Source organism: Penicillium malachiteum (genome assembly GCF_028827825.1).
Source record: "Penicillium malachiteum strain IBT 17515 chromosome Unknown utg000004l:1.0-4883003.0:1.0-4884900.0, whole genome shotgun sequence".
In the NCBI taxonomy this organism is placed as follows: Eukaryota; Fungi; Ascomycota; class Eurotiomycetes; order Eurotiales; family Aspergillaceae; genus Penicillium; species Penicillium malachiteum.
The window spans coordinates 760847-775757 of record NW_026643097.1 but is presented as its reverse complement, the minus strand read 5'-3'; the positions used below and the strand labels follow the sequence as shown (position 1 = coordinate 775757).

Genomic DNA, 14911 nt, shown 5'->3' with positions numbered 1-14911 from the left:
TCTTCAGCCCTCGTGTGTCATGATGCCATCATGCGCCCTTAACTAAAATGCGATATTTCATGCACATACATTACATTCCCTCGAGGGATCTGTAAACGAGGTGGCTGCAAGTCAAAAAAAAATACCCACTTTGTTACTAGTGAAATCTCGCTAGAGATTACCCCAAATAATGGATTCAAAGGTACTCATGCGTTTTATCTAAACTTTGACATCGCCTGACCCAACTATTTCATCTACTTCGTACTATGTACACTTCCCACCTACGTAGACTATGTACTTTGTATACCCAAGTAGAACTCTCGGAAATAATTTGCGTATTTAGTCGTATTTTACTCCGTACTCTGTATGGATTTAACGAGTCCACGGGTTACTTCTTAGTACTGAATAACCTAAACATAGTACACCTTGCATCTCATGTGACTTGGTGGCCTGACAATGCAAGGGCATATGATCCCTGATTGGGTGGGCTGAACTGGGAACTAACCCCTTATTGGTTTAGTGTGATGCTCTGTGTGTTGCCAGTCAAATTGAGGTTGGTTTGGGAGAATTTACTGGGAATTTACTGGGATTTGTTCTTTTTTGGTGATTTCTTAGTGGTTTTCGATTTATTCATACTTTTATCATGATCCCTGGCGAACGGGACGGTATCATCACCATCGTCACTCTGCACTGTCACCTTGGTTGCAAAGTTCAAGTTTCTATTTCCAGAGAGAGCTGAGGCTATGACAACTCTATTTTGTCCCCGTAATTTGATCATCGTTTCATTATGATGTCTCTGTTTAAGTTGATCATTACTTTATATTGATTATCTTGATTTGATTCCAAGATTAGTGCTTAATATGACCTAGTTTATTGCTTCTTTCCTATACGTTGAGCCCTGTCGATCGTGCCGATATTCTTTGCACCAGATCATCGTGGCGCGGGACAATCCCGACGTGACCCATACGCACTAATCTGTACTCCGTACTCCGTACACCATACCTCAAATTCTGGCACGATGTACGTATTCAATAAACATTACATACATATTCAAGCACGCGCATGAATTAAAGCGCATACGTGCAAGGGTTCTAGGAAAACGAGGGAGGGAAAACGAGGGAGCTGAGAGAGGGGGGGGGAAATCAATTCATGCACGTAAGGATAAGTCCCGACCAACCCCTTCGTACAGACTCGGAGTAGATCGAGTCCAAGTACGGAAGAGATCCGGCGTATAGGGACCTTCACCACGAACCACTGGCTTTAAACGGTTCGGGTGCATAACTCCTTCGAGAAAGATTGACTACCTGCATGTCAACCAGCCACCACGATCTCTCTGCGAGCCAGCCTTTCTCCGACGTACTCCATAAAAAAAAAAATCCGATGGCAGGTAAATGCCCGAAAATGGATCCCGATTTTGGATATTGATCGAAGTATCAAATACTCTTCAAAATTTGGTTCTCAGGGTCAACTCCATAAACTCAAGTGCTCCATTGATTTTCGCCACGTTAAAAGAGCTGTGGGACCCTATCTCGTAATAACTCTAAGGATACTGTTTAAATGGCTCGGGTGGGTTTTAGAGAGGGGCAGGGTTTATTGAACCATCCGGAGTCAACGGGAGGTCGGGTTCAAGCGACTGTGGATCTGACTATGATCAGCAATCTTCTGCGAAGCTTCAATAAGGAGTACTCTAAAAAGAGTATCATAATATGGAGCACAGAATACTGAATCATATCCTGATGATCGCCAATCACTGTCCAGGTTGTTACCCGGCTAGTATCAACACCTTTCACCCTAAGTTGACTTTTTCATCTAAAGTCATCTACTTCGATTTTGACCCCTGCAATCACCCTTGCAAGGAGAGTATGAAACCAACAACCTCCTAGGTATCAGATCACAATTATCCCTTGGGTTCAGGTTTGACTCGGATCTGGCGTTTGTCCTGGATCGGCGGATCCTCGGCGCTTTACCCGCCACATTCCACACGACGTAAACGCAGATGCAGATGCAGACTCGAGTAAAAAAAAAAAAATTATGCAAAAAATTGCAAAAAAGGCCAAAACGTCATTTAAAATCAGCTATACGAAATAATTCCATAAACCAACGGAAGATCAGGCTACAATAAAAGGAATGGAGAAAAATCCCCGATTCGTCCCAAGATTTGACAATTGATTTTAGAATTGATTTAGAATTGATTTTACAATTCCAAGTTCGAAAAGCGGATCCTTTGCAAACTCAGGGTGTCGGAGCTACAACTTTCTGGGACTCTTCTCCGTGTCGGTTTGTATCGGTCTTTTGTAATCCTCCCGATTTGTCCATATATCCATATTTGCCAACGACTATTCTTTCCGTATACTATTATCAGAGGCTCCGCTCATTATTCCCTACTCAAAAATTAGCTTTTACTAAGTACTATGCATTAGGCTAAATTTCTCATTGAAATGAGAGGGGATAAAAAAAAATACCTCCTTAATAACCATTGAACTAAAAGCTACATTCAAATGTTGTATACAAAGTATATCTAATGACGCATTATCGAGAATGATTTCATCGACTTCGTGTATGTCAGGGCTTTAGATAGGAACCTTGCATTTGAATCAAAATCAAATTCAAATTCTATCATCGTTGTGAAACCCCTCCCCTCCCGGGTCTATCATCACCATCCCGTAAGGTTGGACCCTTGCGGCGCCTTCCCCCTCTCTATTCAATGTTTTAATGGAAATGGATCAAAATTCGGGCTCCTGGTTTGATCCCGTGCCAGGGGTTCAACTTGGATATCTTCAAACGCCCACATGGTCAATGCTGAGATACTCAAACCTGGTTGGAGTTGTGGATCCGCGAGGCTATGTATTCGACTCCGACTCCGTACGGACTGCGGTAGATGGAGTACGCTCAGCCACATTGTGGCCCTTGGGACTAATAGTATCCTGACTAATGATGATAGTGTTTATTGTATTCTGCTAAGCTCGGAGGAATGTCTGGTTTGTGAATCCTACTCCGGTGTCAGGTTCTTGGGTTAAGAACAAGGTTCATTGTGTTTGCTTTCATTCGATCCTGGTAGAATCACCTTTTTATTTGGATATGCACCGATTATTTGATAGTTTGATCCTGTGGAGGGTGTGCTGTGGTTATGCTTTGGGGCCGAGTCCTAATCAACCACTCAGAAGCTTGGAGTTCTCGCTTGGTACGATTATACAGAAAAAGCCTCACTAACTTTAACCTTGAAATATCTGGTGATTTCATGGATGCCAAGATGCTGGGTATTCATGGTAGAGCTTTTAGGCATCTTCAAATGGACTATCGAGGTGTTGTGGATGAGTGAGTTGATCCTCCAAAAGCAACGATTATCTGCAGGCAATCACCTCATACGACTCGGTCCTTCTCCGGTGCTTTCTCGGTGACTTTATGCCCCATACACTGTATTTCTGGGGTGCTCTTGGCTTTTAATTAAGGTGCTAGCTTCACTAGTAGAACAGCGGTCATGGTTTAAAGTCATGAAATGCCCCAGTTGACTTTTCTGCCTTAATATAATATACATTAGTGGCGTTATGAGGAAAGACCATCGTGACGTGTCTTGATGCTTGTATTTGTAGTTGCATATACAATGCAAGCCACGTACGGAGCAACGAAAAAAATGAGAGCAAAATCCAACTTTTCATCCCTGATGTTTTGCACCTCGTACAGAAACCTGAATATGTTATGTCGCAGAATAATTCCATATAATCCTAGTGACCACTCATCCCGTTCAATGTTTCAGTAAATATAAAACGATAGGAAGGGTTTCACCACCAGCTGAACTGACCAGGTGGTTATCAGGTCCATTCTAAGTACCCTCACCCGCTCTGTGGCCGATGATCACATCCGTAATTGGTATGGCTTGGTGTGAAGAAAGCTCTATGCCTTCTTAGTGGGAATGGTGCCAGTCATTCTCTCCACGCACCGTGGAGCTCTTTGTAGATCTTAGTCTTTGTTGGGATGCTAAGCATGTCCCGTTTCCCGTCTGAGATCTTGACGGTGGCATGCCGAAAGTTTTTTTATGGTTGAATTAAGGACCTTCCTTGTAGGATTATCTCTGGGGAATTAGTCCGATCTTGATGTTTTGCCTTGGAAAGTACAATTTTGGTTTAGTCGGTCTTGTGGCTTCAGCCCAAAGTTCTTATTTTATCTCGATGCTCGTTTTCAAGTGTTCTTGCTTCGTGGCTTTGTTGGTGGCTCAGGGGTTGTGAGACAATTTTGGCTATTTTTAACAGTGAATCAACTCTTAGGTAGGTTGGCGGGTTCGCTTTTGCCAAGTCAGATGCCCAGGTGCTCTAATAATATTCTAGTGTTCAAATGAATGTTCTGTTTTGATTCTGTATAGCTCAGATGGTTTTTATCCTCAATAACATTCTTCATAGTAATAAACCTTTAATCCAACTTGAATCATGTAAGTCTTGGTGAGGTCATCCGATAGTCTCAGCACGAGCCACTCTCAGTATGGGAGTTCGGCACGAGGACATCACTGGCAGTGATCGACATCCCGCAGATATATATCAAGCTATGTTTACGCATACAAAGTACGGAGTAATGGAGTACGGTTTGCGGAGAGAGTTTGGCCCAAACAAATTCAAATGTTTGTAAACTTCATTGACAAAAACTTGAACTGGAGTAATAGTATCTTGGTGATCAATTAACCGATAATTTTACCGAATCTGCAAGTGCCAACATATGAACCTTGGAACACGTCAAATTGAAACTTTGAAGATTGATAAAATCCCGAAAACCTTGAACTTACCCCATTGGAAGTTATCTCCTTGGAACAAAGAGAACATTTGAAGATGATCGTCTTTGATCGTCCATGCTTGAAACCACCGCCGAACTACGCCTGTTTCATGTTGCTCCACGGACCTTTCCACTCCTCAAACATGCACGTGCGGCAAGAAAAGCGAACTTTTCGGATTTTGGAGCTAGGAAGTCGACGCATGGGGGAATCCACTTAAATCAATCTGAAGCGAACGCTTTCCCCATTCCACACACTAAATATTTGAACCCATGTTCCGATTGCCCCTCAATCAATTACTCACAACCCATGTCACTGTGAAGAACTTGAACACGGTAAATGCCGCTTCAGATATATCGCTCCAGATATCCCGATCTCCTCCAGTGCCCAGGTGAATACCATGCTCATCGCACTAAAAGCGATCTTCCATAAACACAGTGGAGTAGACCGAGCAAATCATAACGCCACAGAAGCTCGGGATCTCGGGACCCAGTTTGATCCGACTTGCTCTTGCGCGAGTCTTCTAAACCGGATTGAGAGATAAGTGCTATTCTAGTTTGCCAATTAGAGTTTTGCTTTTGCCTTGATTTGTTTGGATATCTTGCTCGGTGACTTCTATCTCGGACCCGATTCAAAATACTCCACTTTTTTCCATTTCTTGGAAAAGAACCTTGGAAGGAAAAAGAAGAAAACAATGGCACTTTTATCCACCTTTCAGAATAACCAAACGGGTCAAAAATTCAGATGCAAACTCAGAACAAGAAAGAAAAATTGAATTATAAAATGGGGAATGTGGAACTTGCCCCATTTCCCTCGTTTCGGCTACGATTGAAGCATAATATATTTGCCAAGCGGCATCCACTTGCACCAAAGTACACAAGCTCGGCCAAGGTAGGCAGCAACTTTGAACTTTGAACTTGAACTAACTAAACTGGAATTGAACCTCGGCTTTTCATCTTGACAGCATGAACTTGAACTCAATTGCAACTTCTCTCCACAAAAAGTAAACAGTTCGAACTTGACCAAATCGGGCAAGTGTTTCGATGATTTCAAAACGGTTAGCCATCTTATAGGTCAGCACTGGAGTCTTGGTATACCACAACTTGAAAGAACATTCGCTTAGAAGAGCTTATCGAGGTATACGAGGGTCACTGAAGTGAAAATTCTTTCAATTGTCTACTAATCGGGCTGCATGATTATGCTCCGCACGGAGTATTTTGGTTCTCTATGTATGGAGTACTAGGATGTTGACTCCTCCCGCACCAATGCCGAACTACTGCACCTCTTCTGTATTACTCCATAGACGGTAGAAATTGACGACATCATCGGTCGCCTTTTTTTTTCTCAGAGATATCGGAACCTAACCGAACCGGGACGAATCGGAGTCCTTGAATTAGACCCATATGAGGCGATCTTGTTATTGGTTTAATAACCTGGTCCGCCAGTTCACCAGTCGGCTGCACGGTGGTGCGGGAACTGGTCAGTTGTCTCACCTAGTAGTAAGAAGTGAAACGAAATAAAAATGAGGCAAAAATATAAAATAAAAATGGCAATTTGAGAATAATCAATCAAAATGAAAAGACAAAGAAAGCAGAAAATTGTTACTATTCTTATTGATTAAAAACTCGATTTTGAGTATATCGATAGGTAGTGGAGGATAATGGAGTATCAACAATGACCGCCTGTAACGGTGACAATTCCATAGCCCATTCAAAGCCCTGATCTGAAGCTTATTCCCTAAAGAGTCAGTAGTGACAATCTAAAAGGAAAACCTAGCGACTCACACATCAAAATCAATTTGCTTTTTTATTACTGGGGCCCCTTAGTTCATTTCAGCTCGCCATGTGTAAGTTAGTCCCGCCGCCTGATCTACGGATCCTTAGACGAATTCAAGTTAGCGAACATTTATTCTAAGGGCAGCTGCCGTTGGTGGCTGTGTAATAGGGGTGATCCCGAAAATTTAGCGGTCTGAAGCTTTATTTTCTTTTTTCTTTTTTGGTATGGCAGCATTCTGATGCTACTGTAGCAGCTTATTTGCCAGGTGTGAGATTACACATACACAGTAAGCTACCGTTTTTGCAAGGGTCAGCTACAGGTGCATAATGCGGTATACGATTATTCTTGTACATATTTTGAGCAATCTATAACTTCATCTCATCTTTTGAGATCCTAGTACGGAGTACAGTCAGCGCAGCTACAAACCTTAGCTATTTTAGAATATCAATCCTCTTACGGTTATCTGATCATCATTTTAACCTTTCTTGGTAACTATTACGTTGAGCTACCTGATTTCTCTTCCTGGCAACTCTTACTTCCATCAACCTCTCATGTTCTATTTGTCGATGAAGGAAAGTGATTAAACTCACTAGTTGATTCCTGAGGCTAACTCTCAAGCTCCTTGACCAGTTGATCATCATCCTGTCAACTGTCCATTCATACTTTATCTCTACGTAACAGGGAGTAGGACCTCTGACAACGTCGGCTTTTGACTTCGGAACATTCGAGAGAATTCGACGTCACCTTTAAACGATGGACTTACGCTTTACATCAGTGGTGTCTAGAGGAGATCCAATTTTTGCTGATGAAGGGACATACAAAATTGGCGACCGATTCCTATCAAGGATTCAACGAGGCCATGCTGTGTACTTCAGTGTCCCAGACTCGCGAGTCGAGCCAGCTTATTCGGCCAGCCTTCTTTCACATCATCAACCTAAAACGCCTGGTAAGTCATTGAAATAAACACAAAAATAATACGCTTATATGCTAACTTGCAAGCTAGAATGATCCTCGTTCTCACTATAATCCTAGGAGATTATAACTGATGCTGGCGACGAACATGGAGTCCAAGGAAGATCCCATAAACACTTTGGCGATAAGCTTAACTCTATCGTTACATCTCAGTCAAAGGAGATACGCTTTGGACATGCCGACTAAGGGGAGTCCACGTCTACTACCACTCCTGCTGTGATCTCGAAGGATGATGACGATCGAAGGTGGTGGGAGAAGTCAAAGTCCCCTGGGTTATCCCTTCCTTGACGATGAGCAATATGCCCCTCAGCTAAATGAGTTCATACAGAGGCTGGCCTTTGTGTCGAGAATTTTCAGATCTTGCGAGACCCAACAGATGCGCACATCAAGACAGCTCGTTAGTCACCAGGCATATGGAAGGTAGAGTATTCTCTGAATGATCTACCCTATACAGTCAGCGCGCGACTAATATTCTCTTGTGTCTCTCGGGCAGTGTATCTCCCATCCAGTGTGGTTCATTGCACCAGGTATCGACTGGCCACACCATAACATCCTAGCGTATACACCTTAGCGTATACGAAAACAGTGCGAGTATTGGTTTCTTATCTTTGCCACCGAGAATTCTAGCACTTCAACGTGACATACTATCTAGTATGTAACCACCCTCCCATATTACTCTGTTTTAAAAGCTCTAACCATCTGTGTACACAGTCTTTCAGTCGTACCCACATCCAAGTGTCTTTTCTCGAAACAAGACCACATCCGAATATGCCTTTTTTCGCTCCATCCAACGAATCCTGAACTACAAAGGAAAGAGGATTCCTTGCACACTTCGAGGAAATCCGACAGAAATCACAGACCGATCAAGTAAGAGTACTGCTCAAGGCCAGACAGAGTGGTCATTGACTTGATTTTGCTAGATGCTCTGTTCTCCTCTGACCCAATTACGATGCCTCTACCAGTGGAACGGTAACCGCGCAGAGATTATCAAAGTGCCCGTGAGTAGCTACTCTGCAAGGTTGGTAATGGCTTGCGCTTACTGATATCTTTTTATAGAGAGTGGCCGACTAGGAGGCAAGGAACGAGCTTGCGAGATAAAGAATTTCAAATTCCCCTTCAATCGATCATACTATCCTAAGCCTTGCCAGCCCATTATGAGCTCCGGGGCTAGAATACACGCAGAACCAAGTACCTACTCTCCGGCTATACTGTCGTGGTTTGGAGCCCATCATTGCGTTCAGACTAGCTTCCCTCGCTTCTCCACGGAATTGAGATTTCAACTTTTCTTCCTCACTTTTCCTAACGGACTTCCACTCCTTCTTACTTTCACCGATCCATTTACCTACCCGCCGATTCTGGGCAGACTCAACCCTAACCATTTCCCACATATCACTGGGATGGCTGCCTAAGCGAATTTTCTTCAACGAGTTTCTTATCTTCTCCTCCTCTCCTTGGTCCGGTGTAAAGAGATCCAAGGCCATGAAGCCAAAATCAACTCAATTGTGTCTGACAGCGCCTGTGCTCAGACCTATCCTCACACCCTTCGTAGCAAGCCAACATTGGCCAGCCATATTAGGACCTCGTCAATTAGGCTGTGGTAAACGGCCTTGAACATGAGGTCTACAACAAGAGAGTCGCTGAGAGCCAAATCATCATCGACGTTCGCCAAACGGGTCGATGACCGTACTCGTTCTCCCTGTCCCACAACCATTCGAGTCGTATGGCAAGACTTAAAACTGAGAGAGGAGTTGCTTTGAGAAACTCGAACGGCATGACCGAGAATGGTGGCTGGCGCACAAGATCTCACTATTCGCCCCCTTTCCGTTCTTCTTTGTTGTTACCCTTTCGCATCTTCCATCTATGATGTTATGCATTTATCCTAAATCAGACTGTATGTCTGAGTCAAAGAAAATGCCTTTATTTTTGTTCTGGGCATTGGCCAGGGAAAAGACCAGTTCAGGAACAGGAGTTGCCATTTCGCGCATCGGGCTGACTTCGATATAAGCGGCCATATCAGGGTAGACACCAACCACCTAGAAGAAATCTCTCAATGCTGTCGCTTGTTATACCTTTGAATAAGGCATACATTACCGAACGAATCAGGAATGTCATCAGACAAACCGTCCGGCTTCTGGACGAGACCGGAGCTCAATGATCAGAGCAAACAAGACCAAAAAATCTCGGGGAAAATATGTTTTTCCCCCGTATGGCTTGATACAGGGAGAGAGATCTTCTCTCACTGGTCTTATCTCATGAGCAAGTCGTTCAGGATCTGGTCATGGAATAGCCCTGCAAAACGCAGATTGAAAAGCGACATATTCAATAATGCAGTCTGAGGATATGTGAAGCCGCTATGCGCAGATATTACAGTGTTGTTCGATTAAGGAACGGAGAACCGATCCCTTGGCTGGTGGTCCTCTTGCACCAGACTAGACTCGTGAACTCCACACAGGCCAGGAACGAGATACTACAGAGAGTAGTCCGTTAAGTGCCACAAACAATCTACACTGGTGGATTCTTGTTTCTTATAGTTGGTGCGTTGTCACCAATGTGGCCATTTTGGTCCCTTGGAGCGAGAATGTCGATCTTTGCGAGATCAATCCGCTTTCTTCTCACAGCATCTCTATGATGTGAGTTTCCTCTTACTCTTTCTGAACCAACCTTTGGTTAATGATGCCAGTGATACACAAACGGGGGTTTTCAGAATTCTATGATGCGGAACGTCAAAGCATCATAAAAGAATTAATAGAACAGGATCCTCGATTGGCGATGCTTTCATGCGCCAGAGTGGTATTTTACCACTTCTAAACCATCTCTGATCTCCGTTACGTCCTAGACCGTCGACCGGAGGAATACGATGGTCGCAACAAGGAAATGCGTGATATTGACTAAATCAATTTCCTTCAGTTGTACAAGGGAAATTTGCAACGTTGGCAATCTGGACCTTCTTCTTCGAACCTAAAATCACCACAGCTCATCTGGCCCTGGGGCTTGGAAACAACGATAAGGCAGAAAAGAAAGAAGTCCCTCCGGATGTTGAAAAAGCAGCGAAGGGCGGCCGATAATTTATGTCAGATGCAGCTCATTCAACGAACACTCAGGATTAAAGCTGGCCAATACATAGTCACCCTTGAAATAGAGACTGAGTGTCTGAATCTGAACCCAGCCCGCACTGACGCACAATAGCGGTATGCCAATTCAAAGCTGGTGGGGGTCAGAGATCTAAAGTGGCGATCATATGCTTCTTGACCATACCTAAGGGCACTCGTTTCTGGTCTCTAGCAGACTGGGCTGCCGGCGAGATACTGAGTCGATCAAAATGGCCACATAAAATTGCTCAGAATCACCAGAGGGATTTCAACAATCAACGGTTTCAATGAAAGACAACTGATCCAAGAGCCTGGCGTTTAGCTATGATTCAGGTCTAAGGATGTCAATCAGCCACAGACAGCGGCCATGCAAAAGGAGTCTTGGCCGCTGGACTTTAATTGTGTCAGCCTCATTTCCTACAGATGTCCCAGCTGTGACCTTTCTGAGCAGCCTGCCTTGAACCTCCGTCTAATCGATGATCTCTAGCTGCGCCTTAGGGAAGTGCTCTCTTCTTTGGAGGGTAGCCATGTGTACCCTAACGCATTGGAATTTGAGCCGATGGAGAGGCATCTTGCAAATGTAATGAAGCTGATTGAAGGCTGTGTGTGACGCTTCTTTTAGGTGATTATGCAGGTCGCATCTGGAATTGTTTGAGGCAAGCCTCCCAACACAGAAACTTCTTTGCCCGACTCAGTTGTTGCAGCTGCCAATATCCTCCGCAGTGAAGTAAAGCATGGGGCGACACTCTCGACACTTTACAAGCGACCGTTAAGAAACTTGTCTAAGGTGGCCTGGAGTCAGCATCGGTATAGCTAAGGAGTCCATACACCTTTATTTGGATCGGAATCTGTTCTGCCATACGGACCAACAGGACCTCAATTCCGTCAAGCGGGATTGTGGGCTTCTGGGAGTAAATATAGGAGATTCACGAGACAGTAATTTGTACAGGGTGCCATTGCGTCCTCTCGAGTCATGGGGTGACGCTGACAACTGGCTGGAACGTGATCTACATGACGCCAAAGAAGAACGTCAACATAGTGGTCTCGGATGATGCCATGGATTCCAATTTATAGTCGCTACTACGCGCTCACCGGCCACCATTCTCGCAGGGGACTGATGTGTCAGAGACGAATATTATCTGAACGTTCCATGGTTTGAATCTCATAATGGGTTCTGCCAGTGCTAGTGCCGCAAATCAAGTTGAAGTCCAAATAATAATCCAATTCCACTTATTCATCTATGCAGCTATCGTAGTTCTTAAAGAGTCTACAAAAATGAAGTTAAATCAATTATATAATAAAAATACCCAGGGCAGACTCATACCTGGCTCTGTTTAGAGCTTGCTGTTTGAGGTCTTTCCAAAGTCAATCACCAATTTCCCAAACTGCTTGCCTTGCTTCATGTCTTCAAAGAGCCCGTCAAGCCCTGCGAGATCGTCAATCTCGGTCTGAAGTGTTCGAGAAACCACAGGATGAATATTCTTCTCCCTGACATATTCGACCATCTCCTTGAATTCCTTGCGAGAGCCCATAGTAGAGCCACGGACATCGATGTTCTTCAGGACAGCCTGCATCAAGAAGGGCATCTTTGGAGAGACAGTCATTCCATAGATAGAGATAACACCACCAACCTACCGAGCATGAGAAACTGTACATAAAAACGGAAATATAGAGCGAAGACTTACCTTGAGCAGCTTAACAGCTTTCTCAATGGAATCACCACCAGCACCATCAATAATGGCATCAAAATTCTTCTTTCCTGCCGGAAGCATAGACAAGAGCTTCTTATCCCAGCCTTCTTCCTTATAATTCACACCACCTGAAGCGCCAAGCTCAACAGCCTTCTGAATCTTCTCTTCACTCGAACTGGTCACAAAGACATGAGCACCTCTAGCCACAGCAAAGCGTAAAGCCATCAATGCGACACCACCACCAATACCAGTAACGATAATAGCAGCCCCATCCTTCGAATTGCGTTCTCCAGCCTTGGAAACAAGAGCTCGCCAAGCCGTCAACCCAGTTAAGGGCAAAGCCGCAGCTTCGGCATCAGAAAGATGAGCCGGCGCCTCCTCAACCTCCGATTCAGGAAGAGTGATGAATTCCTGCAATGTGCCCTTATCATAGGACTTCGTTCCACCCATAATTCGGTATCCAGTTGCTTCCTCAGGTCCATCGGGGGGAATCTTTCCACCCAACACCAGGATTCAGCAGCACACGCTTACCCTTCCATTTCTCTGCATTCGAAACTTCAGGCCCAGCACTGATCACAGTGCCTACACCGTCAGCTAGGAGTGGTACATCGAATGTGACGCCTGGGTATAAGTGTTGGCGGAGGAAGAGGTCTCGGTGGTTCAGCGAGGCGGCTGTGAGCTTTATGAGGAGCTCCTTGCCTTGCGGGGTAGGCTTTGGTACGGTTCGTACGGTGAGGGGGTAGTATACTTGGCCTGGCTTGCCAGGTTTGCCATCAATTGGGGCGATATACACAGCTTTTGACATTTTCTTGTCCGTCTCAGTTGAGAACTTGAGATGCTTGTAGTCTGAGGTTGAACGCAACTTAAAGAGTATGGTTTATAATTGAGTGCGGGGATGCTTATCGATAACCGAAGATTCAGGAATTGTAGTGTGATATGAGGGGGTTGATATAGGTTCGAAATATGATTCCCTTTTATTGAATTTTGTTCAAATGGAAGTTGAATCAATGAATCCTGCAAAAGTGGAAGAAGACTCTGTTATAAGTCTTGGGGGAATGCATCATAGCTGTTTAGGGACCTCGGTCCACGGATAAACCTTGGTTTATTGATCTCCGTTTTCTCCAATTTGGGGATTCTGGGCTGCATCAACACAACATTTAAACCATGGAAGGTTTCATGGCGGATAATAGTCTATTTTTATCCAAATGTGATTGAAGTAGATCAGATTATGGTCAATCCATATTCTACTTGACGCTTACGAGTATGAATATATTCAGATCATCAACATTTGAATTGTTATCAATCGATAGGCGGGCATTCTATAAAACAAAAACGACTATATAAGATCTCAGAAAACAGAACGTATCACAACAGTCATCCAAATAACCAGCCTTACAAGGACATCACTCAGGGTAGCAATGCATAGGAGATGCAATAATAAGATGTCCATATCGAAATTCATCCACACTCTCACTATCCCCAACCATCTCCGCCGAAAACACCGAAGCGGTGTCATCAGTCACTGCAGGTGTGACATAGTTGTCAATGCGACATCCTTTGGGGTGGCAGCAACCATGGTGACGAGACTCCACCTCAGGTACAGCTTCAGTCATACCGACACAGTGAGCACATCCGCACTTTACCTGAGGATCGCTGGCGCGGGGTACCGGAGCGGGATTTGGAGCTTGAGCTTGTATGGGTGCCGCAGATGGAGCTGACGTTTCAGCACGCTGGGGCTGTGCCTCGGAAATAGGAACTGCAGCCAGGTACTGGCACTCATGATGGTATTGGAGACAATTCAAGCAATAGACAGTGCGGGAGCTCGAAGCGGCACAAGCATGATGGAATGGCATGACGGGTGTCATCGTTCTAGAGGAGCAGGGGGTTGGATTTTCATATCCAGGATGGACAGAGGTAGCGGAAGGAGCAGAGGACCTCATACATTCGGAGCAGGTACACTTCTTCACCGACTGGGCAGGCTCTGGCTCATGCTCTGTGTGACAGTATGGTCCAAAGCCATGAGCTCGGTTTGTGTTATCGACATTTCCACTATTGGGCATTGGAGGTCTTGTTTGTTCGTGCAACTCGCAAGTGCATTGGGGAGGAGCGGGTTTGTTAGTCGGAGAAGGATCCCGAGATGCATGGGAAGGTTCTGGGGTAAATTGCTGAGTTAATGGGACAGCTGTGATATGTTCGCCCCTGGAATATCCTCTGCGTAGAGGCCTGCCCTGCCAGAACCAAGCATAGGGGATATCGGGTTTGGGATGTCGCATTTTGCGCTGGGCTTGAGGCGGGTTGCTCATGAACATGCTCCTATCTGGGTAGGAGGGAGACAACTGCTTCTAGATCTGTTTCTCTTTTCTTCGGCCAACCTTGGAAGTCTTTTGCAATGTCTGATATAGATCCAAAGAATGTCTTGTCGTGGTAAAGAATAGAGAGCGAGATGACGGATGGAAAGGTTAATAAGTTTTGCCATGTCACTCAGGGCTGGACGATCTATCCATTCATGTCCTACTCCAAGCTTGGTCTCTAGTCATTGTTAAAAGATATTTCTTTCATTCTGATTCCATTTCAATAGTGGTCTCTGTTGGGATGGATTGAGAGGGGCGTGCATCTAGTCGGTGTATGACGAATCTACCGTGTCAGTG

The 14911-nt window shown here is 44.7% G+C and overlaps 4 protein-coding genes across 4 annotated transcripts; 1 reads left to right on the top strand and 3 right to left on the bottom strand.

Annotated features, from left to right (window-relative positions):
- Nucleotides 1–7316: 7316 nt before the first annotated feature.
- N7483_008452 (uncharacterized protein) lies at nucleotides 7317–7669 on the top strand (the record flags this gene model as incomplete). Its single annotated transcript, XM_057091879.1, has 2 exons — nucleotides 7317–7457; nucleotides 7544–7669. 2 exons carry the CDS (start codon nucleotides 7317–7319, stop codon nucleotides 7667–7669), a joined length of 267 nt encoding a protein of 88 aa, XP_056943053.1.
- Nucleotides 7670–9017: 1348 nt separating this feature from the next.
- Nucleotides 9018–9495, bottom strand: N7483_008451 (uncharacterized protein; the record flags this gene model as incomplete). The annotated part of the gene is made up of 3 exons (XM_057091878.1): nucleotides 9018–9219; nucleotides 9291–9341; nucleotides 9374–9495. The coding sequence occupies 3 exons, from the start codon at nucleotides 9493–9495 to the stop codon at nucleotides 9018–9020; spliced, it is 375 nt and encodes a 124-aa protein (XP_056943052.1).
- A 2411-nt stretch (nucleotides 9496–11906) lies between these two features.
- On the bottom strand, nucleotides 11907–13068 carry N7483_008450 (putative alcohol dehydrogenase; the record flags this gene model as incomplete). Its single annotated transcript, XM_057091877.1, has 3 exons — nucleotides 11907–12203; nucleotides 12258–12730; nucleotides 12795–13068. 3 exons carry the CDS (start codon nucleotides 13066–13068, stop codon nucleotides 11907–11909), a joined length of 1044 nt encoding a protein of 347 aa, XP_056943051.1.
- Nucleotides 13069–13666: 598 nt separating this feature from the next.
- Nucleotides 13667–14536, bottom strand: N7483_008449 (uncharacterized protein; the record flags this gene model as incomplete). Its single annotated transcript, XM_057091876.1, has 1 exon — nucleotides 13667–14536. The coding sequence occupies one exon, from the start codon at nucleotides 14534–14536 to the stop codon at nucleotides 13667–13669; it is 870 nt and encodes a 289-aa protein (XP_056943050.1).
- Between the last annotated feature and the right edge of the window lie 375 nt (nucleotides 14537–14911).